The 16,795-nt window shown below is 45.2% G+C and overlaps 1 protein-coding gene across 4 annotated transcripts in view; it reads left to right on the top strand.

Moving 5' to 3' along the window:
* Window positions 1-16,795, top strand: part of LOC119446784 (ventricular zone-expressed PH domain-containing protein homolog 1) — a 70,029-nt gene that overhangs the window by 12,279 nt on the left and 40,955 nt on the right. For all 4 annotated transcript variants that reach the window (XR_007466171.1, XR_007466169.1, XR_007466170.1 and 1 more), the window contains exons 6-9: window positions 1,336-1,545; window positions 4,079-4,216; window positions 10,780-10,871; window positions 15,115-15,386. Coding sequence is in view for 1 of the 4 variants with exons in the window: in XM_037711332.2 (XP_037567260.1) it covers window positions 1,336-1,545; window positions 4,079-4,216; window positions 10,780-10,871; window positions 15,115-15,386 (712 nt within the window). In the remaining 3 variants the exon portion in view is untranslated. The remainder of the gene's footprint in view (window positions 1-1,335; window positions 1,546-4,078; window positions 4,217-10,779; window positions 10,872-15,114; window positions 15,387-16,795) is intronic.

Raw genomic sequence — 16,795 nt, 5'->3', positions numbered from 1 at the left:
GTCATTTTGTTTATAAGCACAGCAACAGATCATGGGGGAAGAAAAATAAATTTTTAGGAAAGGACCACAGCTGTCTGCTTTTTTACTGCATTAAGACTGGCTCACAGTTAATTTAGTAAGATGTGAGTTGTGAGGAGGCATCATGGAAAACACCCTTATCATTTTCACTGTGCTTATATCAATGGGTGGGGATGGCGACGATGGTGGCACAGTTGTGTGTAAAGCTGGTGGTAAAGATTTACCAAACTAAGGAGTTAGCACAATGTAAGTAGGTCTTGGAAAATTGATGATGGCTTGCATCTTTGTTTAAAGTGGCCATATGCCATTGGAGTCCATGTGGTGGCCAAAGAAGTTGAGATCTGGCTTGCCAAATTTGCTCTTCGCCACCTTAATGACGCCGTGTTGAGAGAAGCGCTCAAAGAGCAGGCAAAGGTGCTGCAAATGCTCTTGGTGTGATGAGCTTGCCACCAACAGGCGATTGATGTAGGCAAAGGCAAATAGAAGGACACGTGTGGCGGAGTCAATAAAGCGCTAAAATGACTGCAGCATTGCATAGGCCGAAGGGCATCGGAAGAAACTGTAGAGACTAAAGTGTGTTGTAATGGCCATATTGGGAATGTCCTCATCTGCCACTAATTCAACCATGCATCGTAAGGTATGCTTCAGTAAAAGCAAACTGCATGTGACTGTACTGGAAACACAGGTCAGGTTGTGTTCTGGTTAAAAGTTATGTGTTGGTTTGACATGCTTTTAGAGGCTACAGAGTTGCAAGAACACTGTTGACAAAAATGTAGTACAGTACCACGGTCGCTGGATAAAAAAAAAAGGTGCGGCCTGTCGCGCGCATCGAAAACGGTGTGATCCGCCGCGGCGCCACACGCCGGGGTCTGTTGTCTGGCATTGGCATAGCAAATGCGTTAGGAACGCGCTTGGAACGCCGTCGCGCGTGCAAGCCGAAGCGTTCCATCCCCCTCAGCTAGCGCCATTCGGCACAGCCAAGCGGCCGACAATGCAACTACGGCCGTCACGTTCGCTCCCATAGCAGCGCGCCCGACGCGGCAGGCCGCACCTTTTTTTTATCCAGCGGCTGTGACAGTACTGACTTGACGTAATAGTTCAGCGGAAATCCGCTAGGTGGAGGTGGAGTTTCCCTTTAAGTACTGACTTGCACTACAACATGAACATGCACATGGCAATCTTGTTTGCATTTTTTTAAGCAGGTGTGGTGTTTTTGCTCTTGTGTACTGCATAAAAGGAAGTTGTACAGATTGACTTGCATTGTAGTTGTACATTCTGCCAGACCACCAAATACTTGGTATGTCCTGTTTTATGCAGCTCCTCGAGAGCAATGTGCCCCAGCTGAGCAGTTGCCTAGGCAGTCCAACCACGACGGGCTCTGTGCTGAAGATCTTCCAGGAGCTGGCAGCGGCCAAGCCCCAGCTGTTTGCCGAGTACTTGCCCAAGATGAAGGCAGTGGCCCTTGCTCAACCAGTCCACCTCACATTGGTGGCGCACATCATGGCTACTGTGGGACGGCTGAGTGCGGTCGGTGTTCTACAGCATTATACTACACCAGTCATCTTTATTTCACTCATTTTGTTCTATGCAGCACGGTTACGTAGGCAGCTGGACGCCCTGAGCTGGTGTTAGAGTTGTTTTAAGTTTGTGCAATTAACTAACACGGCTAAATGTGATACAAAGTACTACATTAACAAATTTATAAATACAAAGGTATTAGTACACATAATTCATAATATAAGTAAAGGCTACTAAATCATATTTAAAAAGGAAAGGCACTTGATGTTACTGCTGTCCTCATTCTTGACAATATTGCTTGAGTCCTGCCCTTTCAGTCATTGACATTACTGTTATGGCTGCCAGGAATAACAAATTGAGTAAAACAAACAGCAGACAACAAGCAGATATTGTGGCATTGAGAGTATTGAAATATATAAAAGTAAATAAATAAAGAAAGGACAAATGTTTCTTGTCAGGCCGAGTAATGACGTTCCTTGGTTGCATTAAAGGGATGCTGAATTGAAAATAAAGTTGAGCTGTAGTAGTGCATTACCCTTCTACAATACAGTGGAACCCCGCTGATACGTTTTTCATGGGACTGTAAAAAAAAAAAAAAAAAAAATCTAAGAGCCGGGAAGCGCAAGAGCCGAGAAATGAGAGTAGTGTTGAACTGCACACCATATTATTTTACTTCTTAGATGTGAAAAAAAGTCATAGTTTCGCCCGAAAGCCGAAGCATCGATTAGGATAGCAAATTAGTAGACAGCTACGCAATGTAAGGATAGTAGTTTTATCGTCCCTATAAACTTGTAAACATTCACTTATAAACTATATTAACAAGCATGGTGTCAGCGCCCACAGGCAAACATGAACACATCACACTCGATGAGCGCGCACATGCGCTGTCAGACGCTGGCATGAGGAAGCGCCGCTGTAGCAGCGAGCAAAGTGACCTTCGTGTTGTTGTCTATCGCTTCAATGCAAACTGAGCGCCGAGAACACACAGCATGCACAAAGCTACGAGCCGCCAATGCACCTACACTGCCTAGACGCTGCCTCCAACACAGATCGCTTTCAAGAGACGGCCTGCGAGTACGCAGTTGATGCTAGAGTACAACGCCGCTTGCTATCCCTTCCTCCCCCTCGCTCCCTCGCCAGTGCCTTGAGCGCAACAGAAGAAGGCGCACTCCCTCCCTGCTTTTCTTTCTTGCGCGCGCGAGATTCAGACGCGGTTGTCGGCTTCCCTCGCACGTTTTCACTCGCACATACAGCATACGGCGTGCGGCGACAGCGTTATCGCCCTTGGACTTTACGCAGAACATCTATGCGCCAAAACTAATTTTAGGACCCCAACGCGTCATAGACACCATCTTTAGATAGCAAATACGGATCTCAAAGGCCATACTTTTGCTGGCGGAAACTAAAAATACGTCATAGGTGTCGCTCCCGGCACTTTGGGCAGCCAATGAAATCGTCAAGCCACCAAGCCAAGCGACATGAAAAGTCAAAATGGCTGCTCGGGCCGGCGCGAGGTGGCAGTTCGCAACATATGATGCGGGAACGATCCCACAGTTGCGATGCAACAGCGGGGTTACCAATGCATTGGGTTCTATGGGAGTTGTGCCGGGACGGGCCGAAAAGGACGTAACAGCCTGGAAAACGCAGCACCCGGGAACGTAACTGCGGGGCTCTTCTGTAACATAGTTCTATTTGCGTCAAGTGCACTGGGGGTACACTATGCGCAAGTCAATGAGATTATTAGTCAGAGCACTTTCTAAAGGTTCCCTCTCCAGCCTGCCTTTGCTCCTGTTAGTAATCGAAGTTCGCTCAAACACTGGGCTGCAGCCACATAAATACCAAAAAAAGTCACTCTTACCACAAAAGGAAGCTTCGTAAGCCAGAAATGACACAAAACCAAAAGACTGGTGGCAACGCTGCCTTGAAGTTCCTACACTAGCTCGCCGTGATGTCATGGAGTTTGATGTCTGCTCAGGCCTAGTTAAATTTTTGTCAGTGGAGACGGACAGCATTTATTTTAAAGAAGTAGAAGACTGAACTTCACAATTTCAGGAACTTATACTGCGCCACAACGGTTCAAATACAAAACAAAACAAAAATACATTCAAATCTATTGATTTGTAATGCCTTCATTAGAAAAAAAAAAAGAAGAAGAAAATCTATTGATATCAGAGCTGACATCCCAGCAAAAGGGTTTTGAGGTAAAATTTTAAAGAAATGAAGGTTTGGCCTCAATTTTCTCTTCTAATTATCAACCTGTTAGCATAAAATTACCGAAATATTGTTTTGAAAGTATACTTTATCAGTGTAAATTAGTTTAGTGTTTCTCTTTAGTGTCCCTTTGACATTTCCACTAGTACTTTCTTTTTTTGGTTCCGAGTGCTCAGTAGCATTTTTTTAAAACCTAAATGTAAACAGTCTCCTCCATAGTAATGGACCTCTTCCTAATAATAGGTGATGAGGAAACAAGGCCCTTTATGAGAACGTTCTCACGAGTGATTTACTGAAAATGTCCCCCTTTCACATATTTTTCTCCATGCAGGAGCGTGCCCAGGAGTGCTTGGAGTTTCTGGTTAGCCAGCTGTCCAAAGGGGACCACAACACACAGCTGGCACTCCTGCGGGAAGCCAAGCACCTAGGAGATGCCTTCCCTGCATTGCTTGCCCCTTGCTTGCCGCAGGTACTGGTCGAGCTGTCTTACAGGGCCACCCATAAAGATGCCAGTTGTAAACCTAGCCATAGGACAGTTTCATCATGAAGGGCACTGGAAATTCAGTAATTTCAGTCAGAAGTCATAGCTGCCTTTAAAGCCTAACTGTGCTGCTCTTTCACTTTGGCTCAATTAATTATAGATGAGCAGTATACAGTTCGACCTCGATATAACGAAGTTGCACTTGCAGCGAGAAAGTTCGCTGAATCGCGAATTTTGTTAATCTGAGGTTTTACAGTTTTAGCAGTAAAAAGAACTTAGAAAATTTCCAGAGCATTCGTAGTGGATAGTATCTCGTTAGTAAGCACTTGACTTATAAACAAATCGCAAGAATGTCGGGCCATAACACCGCGGTTATGAGCCTCGGTGCTTGCGGTGCAGATTGCGTCGAGAGCAATGCATCAACATGGCTCACGGCGTCCAATATTTGCATGTGTCGCATCGCGCGGTGCCGTAAATCTTGAACGCCATGGCTCACTGTGTTTATTGCCCTAGCCGTTTGCCTAGTTGACCGTTGACCCGATCACATACCTGTCCTCATTGCTGTCTTTCCAACTCCGTGGCGTCTTCTACAATTTGCTTTTTTAGTTTGGCTATGCGTTTCCCAAGTTTTCGGTTGTGTTTCTGCAACTTTAGAGTTTGTTAGATTACGAATTTCGTTTAGGGCTCCTGAACCACCCCTTGGGCTTGACGAAAGAACATAGTCTACAGATAGCATACGCTGCTGTGAACATCTCAGCCAAGTTTTGCAGTCGTGTGCGGTGCATGGAGGCTGCAAGCAGAGTGCGAAGTCACCATTCTCTCATACGTGCGAGCGTATGAGAGAAAGGTGAATCATATAAGGTGAATCATATAAGCGCGAGCATGCACTCAAGACCTGTCATGCACAAAGCAAACGCTGCGCATACACACTACATTTGCATGTAGCCGTGGTCTGCTACGTAGCGTAGATATCGCGGCCGCCGCGGGATGCCGCGACAAGTCCATTGGCTAAGTGCACTGCGGCTCGCTGAGGACAACTGCCTTTGGCTTATATTTGCTGCGTCGCAGGTGCCAAAATCAGAAGTAGTGGTGTCTACGTTCACATCCAGATTCAAGTTTGAACTGCGCGCCACGGTGACGTTCAGTAAGCGGAACGTTGTGGGCACGCCTGACTTTGTCGTAGCCTTCGCATTGCAAACCATTGAAGAAGGAGTGGAAGCACCACCAAGGGCGTGTTTGATTGCCAATAACTACGCTTCTGCTGAACGCATTGAAGTACATTTTGTGGCAAAGTATTTCTGAAATAGCTCATTTTAACTTCAAATGCCTTTCACCACTTCGATAAAAAGTGGTTCAGGGTGCCTTTAAATCGAGGCTCATTAATGGTTTAACTGTAACTATTGAAACAATCTTGGTAAAGCTGTATGGCTGGTTATTGTCTGATTTTCCTATTAACAGCACATAAGCTTACTTAATAGGGCATAAGCAGATGGGATGGGCACCTGATGATTAGTATATAGGACAAGTTTCTGAACATGGCCTCAAAGATTTGGGTGCTACCAGGTCTCAGAGGTCATGCCCAAGCACTGTGTAATTTTTCAACGTACCAGGTTCATGCAGTATGTCACATTCTGTAACATGAAGTTGAGGGTTCGACGAAAGCCCATCTGGTCGGGAAGAAACATGAAGCAATAAAACAACAGACACCACCCAAAAGAAAATGCTTAAAAATGAATAAAAGACGTTTTAAGAGACGAATAAAATATTTTGAACAAGGCTTCCATAGTGAAGCCGAAACATCTTTTATTCATTTTTTAGCATTTTATTTTGGTCGGTGTCTGTCGTTTCATTGCTTCATTCTGTAACACGCAATGTTCCAATAACATGCTATATAGCAATAGAAAGCTAAAGAAATGGGTTTTCTTAAGATATAAATTTCAAGAACACATGTTAGGTGTAATATTTATAATTTGTGAAGAACGAAGTTTACTAAAGATGCAGGTATCTTTTACAATGTTATGCTGATAACAAAAAAAGAAAAAGAAAAAGGCTTTTTTAAACATTAATTTATTATTCAATGTACAAAATGGTTTTATATTTAATTGCCTACAGCACGTGAAAGCTTAGAAGTGATGTGAGCTGCAAAGAAAAAAAAATGTTTTTACCTAGTGGGAACTGCCTCTTTCTGGTAGATGCCAAAGTGCAGTGGAACCTCGTTGATATGATTCTGCGTAATACGTTTTTCGGGATGATACGTTTCTTCTTCTTTTCCTGGCCAATGCCCTATAGGAGCAATGTATTTTCATGCAGTTGATACGATCGTGCTTTCACCTGCAATTGGATGATACGAACTGCTATTTCTGAAACTCGTAGCTTTATATTCAAGTGTATTAGATTAAATTTAGGGGTGTGTGAATGGTTTGAGTAATATCGAATTTTATATTTTTAATATTCGTATTCGATTTGAAAAATCCGATTATTCGATTTGAAGATACAAATATCCGAATCAAATTAATATATTGCTGCCTGTGCGGAAGCAAACACGGTTCTTGGCATTTGTTTTCTTCTAATCTAACAATATTGAGGCGATTTCGTGCTGAATTTTGCGATAATTTCGTGTTGCTAGCGAAATTTCGCCTGTAAAGCACACTTATCCACCAGACGTCTAAACTTTGCGGGAAAGCCAGCCTCTCGCTAGCAAGGGGCACAGGTTTGCGGGCAGTGAGGGTGAACTTTTTTGCAGTGCCACCCCCAATTCTGAGCTTATTGCTTGACAGCAAGTGTGATGAGTAACGACTGGCGCAGGGTCAAATGCCACCGAGTTTACGGGCATTTCATGTGGTATAATAAGGCATAGGGCTGGCAAGGACAGCTAGTGGGAATTACAAAATTTTCGAACATGAGCCAAATGAACAATGCCTGAGTATAACGGCTTACTAGTCTAGCTTTTTAAGATTGACAATGTGATTGCAATGTTCCAACATAACGAATTAACCCAACTTGCTAATAATTACATGTGTACAGTATAGACCACTTATAACGTAACCGTTTATTGTGTAGAACTGGCTACAACGCGGCCTTTTCCGACTCCCATTTACCCTCTCATAGAACTCCATGTATACGCATACCGCTTACAGTGCAGTTGCGTGAGATGAAATACCGGTTATAATGTGGCTTCCGCAGGAAAATCTCGCCGACAAGGGCGGCAGCGAGCATGCTTCTCAACAAGGTGCGTGCTCCCGGCCGGCGTATGCATTATTCAATGCAACCACACTCTCGTTAATTTGGACTTATTTGGCCGCACGTCGGTTAATTTGGACTACTTTCGGAGCTCGGTGAGCGCGGAGCGCCGTAAATGTGCGACGAAAAAGAGCAAGAACGACGCTAGCGTCCAACCGAAACGAAGCGGCGGAGTCCGTATCGCCACAGCCATCAGTTGAAATCGTACGCGAATGACAGCAACGCCGGAACGCTTCGAGCCTATTTGTGTCTTTACAGCCTGTATTCTTGCGTTTACCGCTGCGCATAACACCGCGTTGGCCGCCGGCTTTCGTAACTGCGTAGTCGTCATCCACGATCGCGTCGATAGCGGCCGCGGTTTTCTGCACAGCGGTTGCGGCAAACAGTAGTTTCGTTTTTACTTGGTACGCGCGTCAGCCGCGTGCCTAAAGAACTGCGTAGTCGCCATCGATGATCGCATAGATAGCGACCGCCGTTTCGACTGCAGTTGTTGCAGCGAATGGTAGTTAATTAGTCTAGACTCGGTGCGTGTGTCGGGCACGTCAGCACCGCAAAGTCGCCGTTCATAATCGCGTCGATAGCGGTCACGGTTTTTTCCGCAGCGGTTGCGGCAAGCAGTTGTTTCATTTTGACTCGGTGCAAAGCTGCCGAACTTGGAAGAGCACCGGCTAGATCGCGATTATGTTTTCGCCAGCTCACTGTCGAAAACGTAATCGCGATGTGCGCGCGATAGTACAAGGCGTGTCTACATGCTTGGTCCGAAGCGAAGCGGCGGAGCCCTGCACATTTTGCATACGTGCAGGGCTTGAAAATCGTTGTTTTGGTTATAGTGCGGTACCACTTATAGTGCAGATATTCACGACTTCGGCGACTTACGTTATAAGCGGTCTATACTGTATATCAATCTTCGATATTCGATTCGATATTCAAAGCTAAGTATTTGTATTCGATTCGTACTGGAATATTTTGATATTCGCACATCCCTAATAAAAACATTCCAACGACCTACGAACAATGTGTTAAGGGCCAGTGACACTACCGGAGAGACGCGTGCTGCGCGCCGGCGGCGGCAAAGCGCATGCCCCAAAAAGCTGTCCTGAAGCAGGTTTTTCGTACTGTGGGAGGGATTGGTCCTGGACCTATTTAAATTGCCGCGCTCCCCGGCATCAAACGAGCCGTGAACGAAGCAGACCAATGAGAGCTGCCCCTTCAGTGACGTGCGCGTGGGAAACTGGTGTCATGCGGACCAAAGGAGGTGGTGACAGCTGCGGCGACCGGTGCTTAACTGCTGGCGACACACTCGCAGCGTTAGACACTCTTCGGGGCTTCATCGCAAATGTGCAGTTGAGTGAGAAAACGGCGGCTTCGTTTTTTAACTTTCAAAAGAACTTGTTTACAAACTTGGAAAAAAAGAAAGTTCAGCGAACACTGACGAGCCATTTTAAAGTTGCTCAACAAAAGTGTATTGGCTGTGGTTCGTGTCATGTCGAGTGATGCTGCTCTGCATAACGTGCGTGTTATGCCTGTCTTGTCAGCTATAATGCACTCAGTAAGTTGCCAACAGGCAGAAAATGAAACTTGCCGCCGAACAGCTGACAACGGTCCTGGCTCATTTTGGGGGTCTCCATTAGTCAAATTAAAATTTCATGATCAGCTATCATCCTCCGACACTACCATCATCCTCCTTCAGCTGGTGCTAGTAGTGTCTAAGCAATCATTTGAGGGATGCAGCAGAATTAAGAGATAGATCGGTGTCATTCGTTCGAGAGCTCAGCTATCAGAATTCCTGCCATTTTTGCATTCACTGGGTGCATATCTCTGCACATGTTAAAAATTGCTGCACACGTTAAAATGGGGTGCAGTGTGCTCGTAGGTGGCCCGTGACCTATTTTGGATGGACGTGGCAAGGAAAGAGGAAAATACTATATAGAAAAAAAGAAATGTAAGGAAAATATGGGACAGTGCACTATTGGCATCATTAGTCTACCGAGCACAGAATCTAATAATAATAATAATAATAATAATAATAATAATAATAATAATTAATTGGGAAAGTATTTTGGTACGTAGCCTGGAAATGAGAGTTCTAGCCTGAAGTAGTATGTGCAACCAATTTAGTGTTTCATTGAATTGGAGGCTGCATGCCTGAAGTTACCATAAAATGAGCTTTTTCTCTGAACTTGTGTTCCGTGAACTTTTTGACACAGTTGTAAGTAATTGCGAAACGGCACCATTTGTCTGTCAGGGAATTATACGGTTGTACACTTGTCATTTAAATTTGTATTAAACTTACCTGGACAGGCATGTTGTCTTCTTTATGCTCAGTTGATTACACATGTGGTTGGCAATGCAAACCAGTCCAGTCATCTTGTGCTTAAAGGCAAGGTACACTGGTAAAAGAGTGACCCTCCCGTTATCCCCTTTAGTCATTGCCTGCAATTGTGTACACCCACATAACCCTTCAGAATTGCTAGCACAGACAAAAATAGTGGTGTCTGAACTGTGCTACATTACATTAATCTAAGGGCATTTCTGACTAGGCTTGTGATGCAACATCACTGTGTTAGAGAAGAAAAGGGGAAATTGAATATTATAGACAGCAGGATGTTCGCTGGCGGGGCCAGTTTGTTGTGGTCTGAATAGTTCTGTTCTGTCGTTGTTTTGCCTCTATTGATTTACAGTGAACTGAGATGGCTGGGCATTTTCCAAGCACATTGCTATTCAATTTTGTTCTGGTAGCCTAATTAATATGCACCCACATTAGTGGGTACAGTGCAAGCACTGAAAATTTTTTAAAATTTCATCTGTTCTGGTCGCCTGTTTTCAATGATAGTGAAAGTGCAAATAAAAGCTGCCATAATTGGCTCCTGAAGGGTTTTTATTTATTTCTTATATAGCTGGTTTTATGGATGATGTAACGCAGTACAGTTACCCTTGCATTTTTCGAAAGAGAACTGGTGCAGTGTGAAAACACAGGGCACATATGGGGACACGCATGCACTGCTGAATTCCATTTACATTTTTTTGTACTGTGATTGTTTACATCACTCTTATCTCTTGTTTGTTTATTTCAGCAGCACTTACATATTGCAATCCCTGCAATAAATCCAGATGGTTGTATACATGTATCGCCTTACTGTGTCTTGTGTTTTCGCACTGTCTTGTTCGGCTTTCAAAGATGCCGTACCAACCATTTCAAGTCACAATTCTCCTGAAGTTTATTGTTGCAAAGAAGAACAGTCCAACAATAGCTAAATAAAGTTTACAAGCCAAGTGTCAAAAGACTAATGTCTCCTTTCTCTTCCTTTCAGATCTGCAGTCAGCTACCAGAGCCAGTGGCCTCATCCACAATTCGCTTTTACCTGCACCAGCTGAAGGCAGATGCCGCCACAGCAGCCCACAGGTTGGCTTCTACTTTACTTTTTTGAATCTGCACTACATGTATACTGTACTGTACTGTACTGAATCTGTTGGCGTGGAATAAATTAGCATAAAAGAAATAAAAACAAGCTAAGAGACGATAAAAGCTGCACATGCTGCAAATGAACACCACCTGAGGAGGTGGTGTTCATTTGTGCAGACTCCAGTCACTTGAAGGGACAATGAATGGAAACACATAACCAGTTGAAACCCTCTGCACTCGAGCAGGAAACATTTTTTTTACTTCTACTTTGCAGGGAGCTTCTGACAGGCTGGATGATTGTTAATACAATTTTATCTGGCAGGAAGGTCCACTCTGGCTGTATGTAATTTCTTTTAGTCAAGCATTCTGTGATTTCCATCCTAAAAGCAGCACACAGTGGGTAATTTGACTTGAAATTGTATGTATACCATGTTTTTCTCTTATAACCTGCCACTATGTCAAATCCGCACCTCATTACAACAGCCCGAAAAGAAGAAAAAATTTGCACGTATTACCCACAGAAACGACAATGCTCAAACCTTTCCAGAATCTGTCTCCATTCGCTGATGCAAACTCGTCCACGTCATAACATCGGCCAGCGGCTCTGTTCCCCCCCCCTCTTTGGTGATGCTGATAAAGCTGGATTCACACGGTGGACATGATCGCAGACAAATCAGTCACGTGACATGTGACGTGAATTGGATCACTTCGCAGCTAGCATCCACACCACAGAGGATGACAGCACGGACGGAGCAGCCCTTGCATGGGCAGCGGCGACGGAGCAATTGTGACGGAGCCAAAAATCTCAACGCCGATTTGGCTCTCCACCATATCACGAAGCGCTTTATGTGGACTAAGGTAGTGCGGCGTGTGAGTTTGCAGGCGCCGTGTGCATTATTCACTAACTATTAAACGCAGAATGGCAACTCGTAAAGAGGAGAATGGGCGACCATGAAGAAGGGGAGAAGGGAGCTTCAACACGCAGGGGTAGGGAGAGGGTGGGGTTCTTTAGGAGAGAACGAAACTTCAAATTGCAGAGAACCTTGCCTTAAACAGTTCATGTGCAAAGGGAGCTGTTCTTTCAACAACTCTGCACACATAGAGGTCTATCTGTTATATTGCAGCGATTGCATCTTTTTCAGCTGTGGCAAGGCTGGATAAATGTAAAAGAAAGTCTGTACAAGCAGAAATATAAAAACACATAATAAACGAAGGGAAGTAGAAAAGGCAAGTGATTGCAAGGAACCTAGGAACTAGAAAGTGTCTGGAGATGATCATACCATGCTGGTTCCTGCCTATGACATTTCTGGTCCTCTTGCACCTTTTCTGGTGATTTTGTCCACATGCAAAGGACGCAAGTTGGCATGAGCAGCTGCACTATCATCACTGATGACAGTGAGAGCTGTGGGGATTACTTGAACAGTCTGTCTAAGCAACTTAAAGTGTGAGTTGTAGTATTTGACTTGTGCTGGCAAACTAAACAAGTACAGATGGCTAATAAGGAAATAAGAATAACAATGGAAATGTAATTAGCAAGCTTCTGCATTTTTCAGCTGGATTTTACTGAAAAAGATTGCCTTTGAAATTCTGTTGAATATTCTTTTCGAATAAAAAATAAAAAGATCTTTGGTATGTCATCAGTGCTCGCGTCAACTCCGAGCTCGTTGGCTGTGTAGGAGCTGGCTCTTCGTTCTCGGTGTCGGAGTCGTCGGAATCCTCCGTAACTTGACGAATGATTTCGTCATCGGTCAACTCCGCACATAGCTCGAGGTCTTTGTCAGCGTCGGCGAAGCCCTCAAAGGTTATCCCGGCTGGAATCGACACGCCGGCAGCGCGCAGATCGTCGAAGGCAACGTCCGCGGATGGCAGTTCGTCCACGGAGGGCAGTTCGCGGTTGGCAGTTCGTTCGAAGGCGCGGACGAAGACGAAGGAGCAGTCGGTGCCATCGCTGTAAACGGCGAATCCGCTCGACGAAAAGCGCAGCACGAAACAGCTAGGAACTCGGTGGATGCTGAAGGTCGGGAAACGTGATCACTGAAGATAGCGCGCAGCAGCAAACGATCAACCGCAGACACGACCGCAGAGCTGGCAGAGCTGACAAAACAACACGCGAACGAACACAGTGAGGTTTGGCTTGGCTAAGCTACGGCTGGCAACGGATTGACACGTGCGGTTTCGAGGTTACGGCAGCCGCGGCGCGGTGCGGCGGTGCTGCTGGCCACGACCTACTGGAACTACAGACCTGCACAGATGTCCCGCTTCTATGGGAGCAGCTTGCGCCCACTTTCGTTCAACCGGTGGCCATAGGTGGCGCTTTTATAACCTGTTCGTCTGCTACTCGGCGGGTGGCTGGGCGGCGTTCGAATACATTTTCCTTCCTCCATGTTCGAATGTGTGCGCCTGCTCTTCTGTAGCGGGCTGCTAGCATATGTGACAATTACGAAGACAACACCTAGTGTGTAAAAATTGTTTAAGTGCACTCATTGTATTGGTATGTAATAATGCGTAAAATAGTCCACGAATTCTTTCTAGGTTTGATATTATGCTGAAATTTCGCGCCCCTCCACACACACACACACAAAAAAAAAAAAAAAACTCACCGATGGAGTGATTGTTTACGTGTTTGTTCGGCCCGTCAAATATGCATCGCAAAGCTTTTATGAAATTGTGAAAACTGATGCTAGAGTCCTTGCTTTGTTCTGATTTACATGATGGCACACAGCAATATACCACTATGTGATCGTTTACGTACGTTATCCCATCTGTAATTAACTCAAGCAAGCTGCATGTAGCTAAAGCTGAAGTTACATGCCTTCTGCAGTGTCTGCAGATTCACGCAGTTTGTGTGTGGTCTGCGTATACATATCGTCTGCGTGATTCTCTTAAATGTCCTTGATTATTTAAATATCAACATATCAAGTTCTTTATTATTGTATTTCTTTATTACTCCATTGTACTATATTTTATCCTATGAATCTTCTGGTAATCAGATTTTTTTTCCTCTACTGCGAAGGCAACGGGAGGAAATGTTATCGTCTGCCGGCTGTACTCGTTGTTTTCCTTTCTTGCACCGCTCTTCCTACTGTACCTCGTGATTGAAATGAGAAGCAATCATTCGCAAATTTTGTTTTCTTTTTTATTTTCGTGAAAAACGATCTGGGGCTGCCGAAATAGCGGCACGAGCGCTGGAACAGATCGCAGAAGCAGACGACAGCGAACAGGTTATAACTAGCACCACTCTGCTCGTACGTTCTATCCCTAGCGGGAAAAGGGGTGAACTAGACCAGGCGTGCTGGAGCAGGGAGATCTGTGCAGGTCTGTAGTTCAGTAGGTCGTGCTGCTGGCCACACCTGCGATGCGAGTATGGTGGGTTCGAGCATAGCCTCCTATATAATCTATGCCTGCCGGATGAGCCCGAAAAGGCCGTCGTCTATGGCGGCGCCACCTACGTAGGGTAGGAATCAGCATATTGAAGGGAGCGGCAAACCTCGTGATGGGGATGTCGCAACTGCCGCATGATAGTAGTAGCAGACGACGAAAGTTGTTCACACTCTTGTCATAACAAAGGTTTATTCGGCGGTTGCGGTGGTAGCAGACGATTTCTTTTTTGGAAGCCGCAGAATTCGAAACGTCGCTGTGAATGTTTCGCTGCTTTCCCTAAGTTTTTTTCTTGCAGCGATATCGTCGAAAATGCGAAGTTTACTTTCAAAAACTTTCAAAAAGCGCACCTTAGACCCCTACGTAAGTGGCGCCCCCCTCCCAAGTTTTGACGATGAGCGCTTTATATTGCTATATTATTACAACACTAAGATATATAAGTATTTACACAATTTTTATTTACTTTCACGTATTTTTTGTCACCTATGAGTACCAAAAACGTCAAAAGCTTGCACGCGACCATCCTACGTAAGTGGCGCCACCGCCATAGTTCCGACGACGGCCGCTACCAATGGGATCGCCGATAATCCGGCAGGCATAGAATATATAGGAGGCTATGGTTCGAGGATATGAAAACAGCCAACATGGCGGCGTCGGTGGTGACTTTCGGTCGGCGGTTAACAGTAAGAAGTCCGGGAAATCGGATGGCGAAGGCTATAAGCGTCCGGAATTTCGGACTCTTTAATACATTGACTCTATGGGGAACTTGACGGTGCCACAGATGAGTCCGGGAAATCAGGCATGTCCGGAATTTCGGGCGTCCGGGAAATCGGACGTCGACTGTATATGCCCCCACTCTCCTCAGAGCACAGGTGGTGAACCGGACAGGAGGTGTCACGATCGTCAAAGTTGGTGGCAGCAGACACGATCTTTCATCCAACCGGGGTGCCACCATGCCGGCTGTGGCGGCAGGGCGTGCCCCATTGGGCAATGCTGCTGGTCAGGCTTCGAGGGCAGCTGGCATGTTGGGTACTTCATCACAGGAGGCTAGTGCGCGTTCCCTGGGCCACCTGGGTTCGGGCCAGCTTGCCCACCGGAGCATGACCCGCTTGCCCTCGGCAAATCACATGCACCATGGTAAGGTCCCTTTCTTGCCGGTTTTCGTCTTTCCTTGCAGCATGTATTTCTTAAACAGTGTTCTGGCGGGCCAAAAGTTTTCACAGGCACCATTTATGGGTTGCACTGGAACTCAGATGATTGGTACACCTCTACTTCCTGCTGGTGCCCCTATTTAACCTAGTGATAGGCACATCATTTCATATAGCAACAGCTTTAATGGACTCTTTCCTGTCTCAAAATGACGCAGGCCATCTCTTCCAGATCATTTTCTATTTAGTTGCGAGTCAGTGCTTGTACTGTGGTCTTCTTTGTCCTTGTGTGCTGTCTGTTTCCGCTGTTACAGAATGCAGGGATACCAAATAGCCCAACTATTCATCCTATTGCTGCTTTATATTCTTGTGAGCTGACATTCTTTTGTTAGTCCAGGTATCTGCAAAAACTAAGCACCAAGATCACACGAATACCGCTTTTTTATTTGGTTTGTTCTGCAAAACACAGCCATATGCTACTTCCACGTGAAATACAGCTGCGAAGCCCTGCGGGACACTCCTGTTTATCAAAATTGTACTGCATAACTGGACACCTTTCTGTTTCGCTCACGGCACCCAGGTAGGTGGGGTAATATTTGCCAGGTTAGGTAGTAAGGGGTGGCACAGCTGAATCCCACTGAAAGAAATGGGTCAGTGTACCACATCAATTGAATCATGCACATTTTTGTTTTCCACCATTTTGAGTGTGTGCACTGCCTTGTGCCAGGTTCGTTCTCAACTTGAGGCCCTGTGACTTGCTCATTCTGCATTCAGTTCTATGTTTCTTGTTCACAATGAGAAAACTTGTAGTGACCCCGAAACGTAAATATCGTTGAACCCCTCTAATATGTTTTCCATAGGACCGCGAAAAGAAAATGTAATACCTGTGAAATATATAATGTGAACATGCATATAAAATCATACGAACATGCTGTTAAATATTAAAATGAACACATTATGCACAGCTCAGCCTCTAAAGGATTTCTAGTCGCCAACAGCTAATGAGGAATTGACAGGGACACATAAAGTCAGAAGTATCGGATTCGACAGAGAATGACTCTTTTCCACAAGTGGCTGAAAAGGGCGTTTTCTCGGATGATTACTTTTGGGATACCTTCACTTTTGCAAGATTCTGCGTGACTAGTACCAGACGCAGCGGCATCTACGAGCGACAGCATTCTTGGCACAGTGCCAAGCATGCTATCTTATCACAGTGCCAGGATTGCTTTTGCACATCGACGCGTCTGGTGCTCCAAAACTAAATGTAGTACAGTAGACTTTCATTAATTTGACTGTGGTTAATTCGATCTTTCGGTTAATTCGATCCTGACCGCAAGTCCTGGCCGGCACTCGTGCATTTCTGTGGTACCAAACTTTCGTCATTTCGATTCTAAAATT

The sequence above is a fragment of the Dermacentor silvarum genome, chromosome 3, assembly GCF_013339745.2.
Source record: "Dermacentor silvarum isolate Dsil-2018 chromosome 3, BIME_Dsil_1.4, whole genome shotgun sequence".
NCBI classification, from domain to species: Eukaryota; Metazoa; Arthropoda; class Arachnida; order Ixodida; family Ixodidae; genus Dermacentor; species Dermacentor silvarum.
The sequence above is the reverse complement of the archived record's forward strand: the minus strand, read 5'-3'. Positions and strand labels throughout refer to the sequence as shown.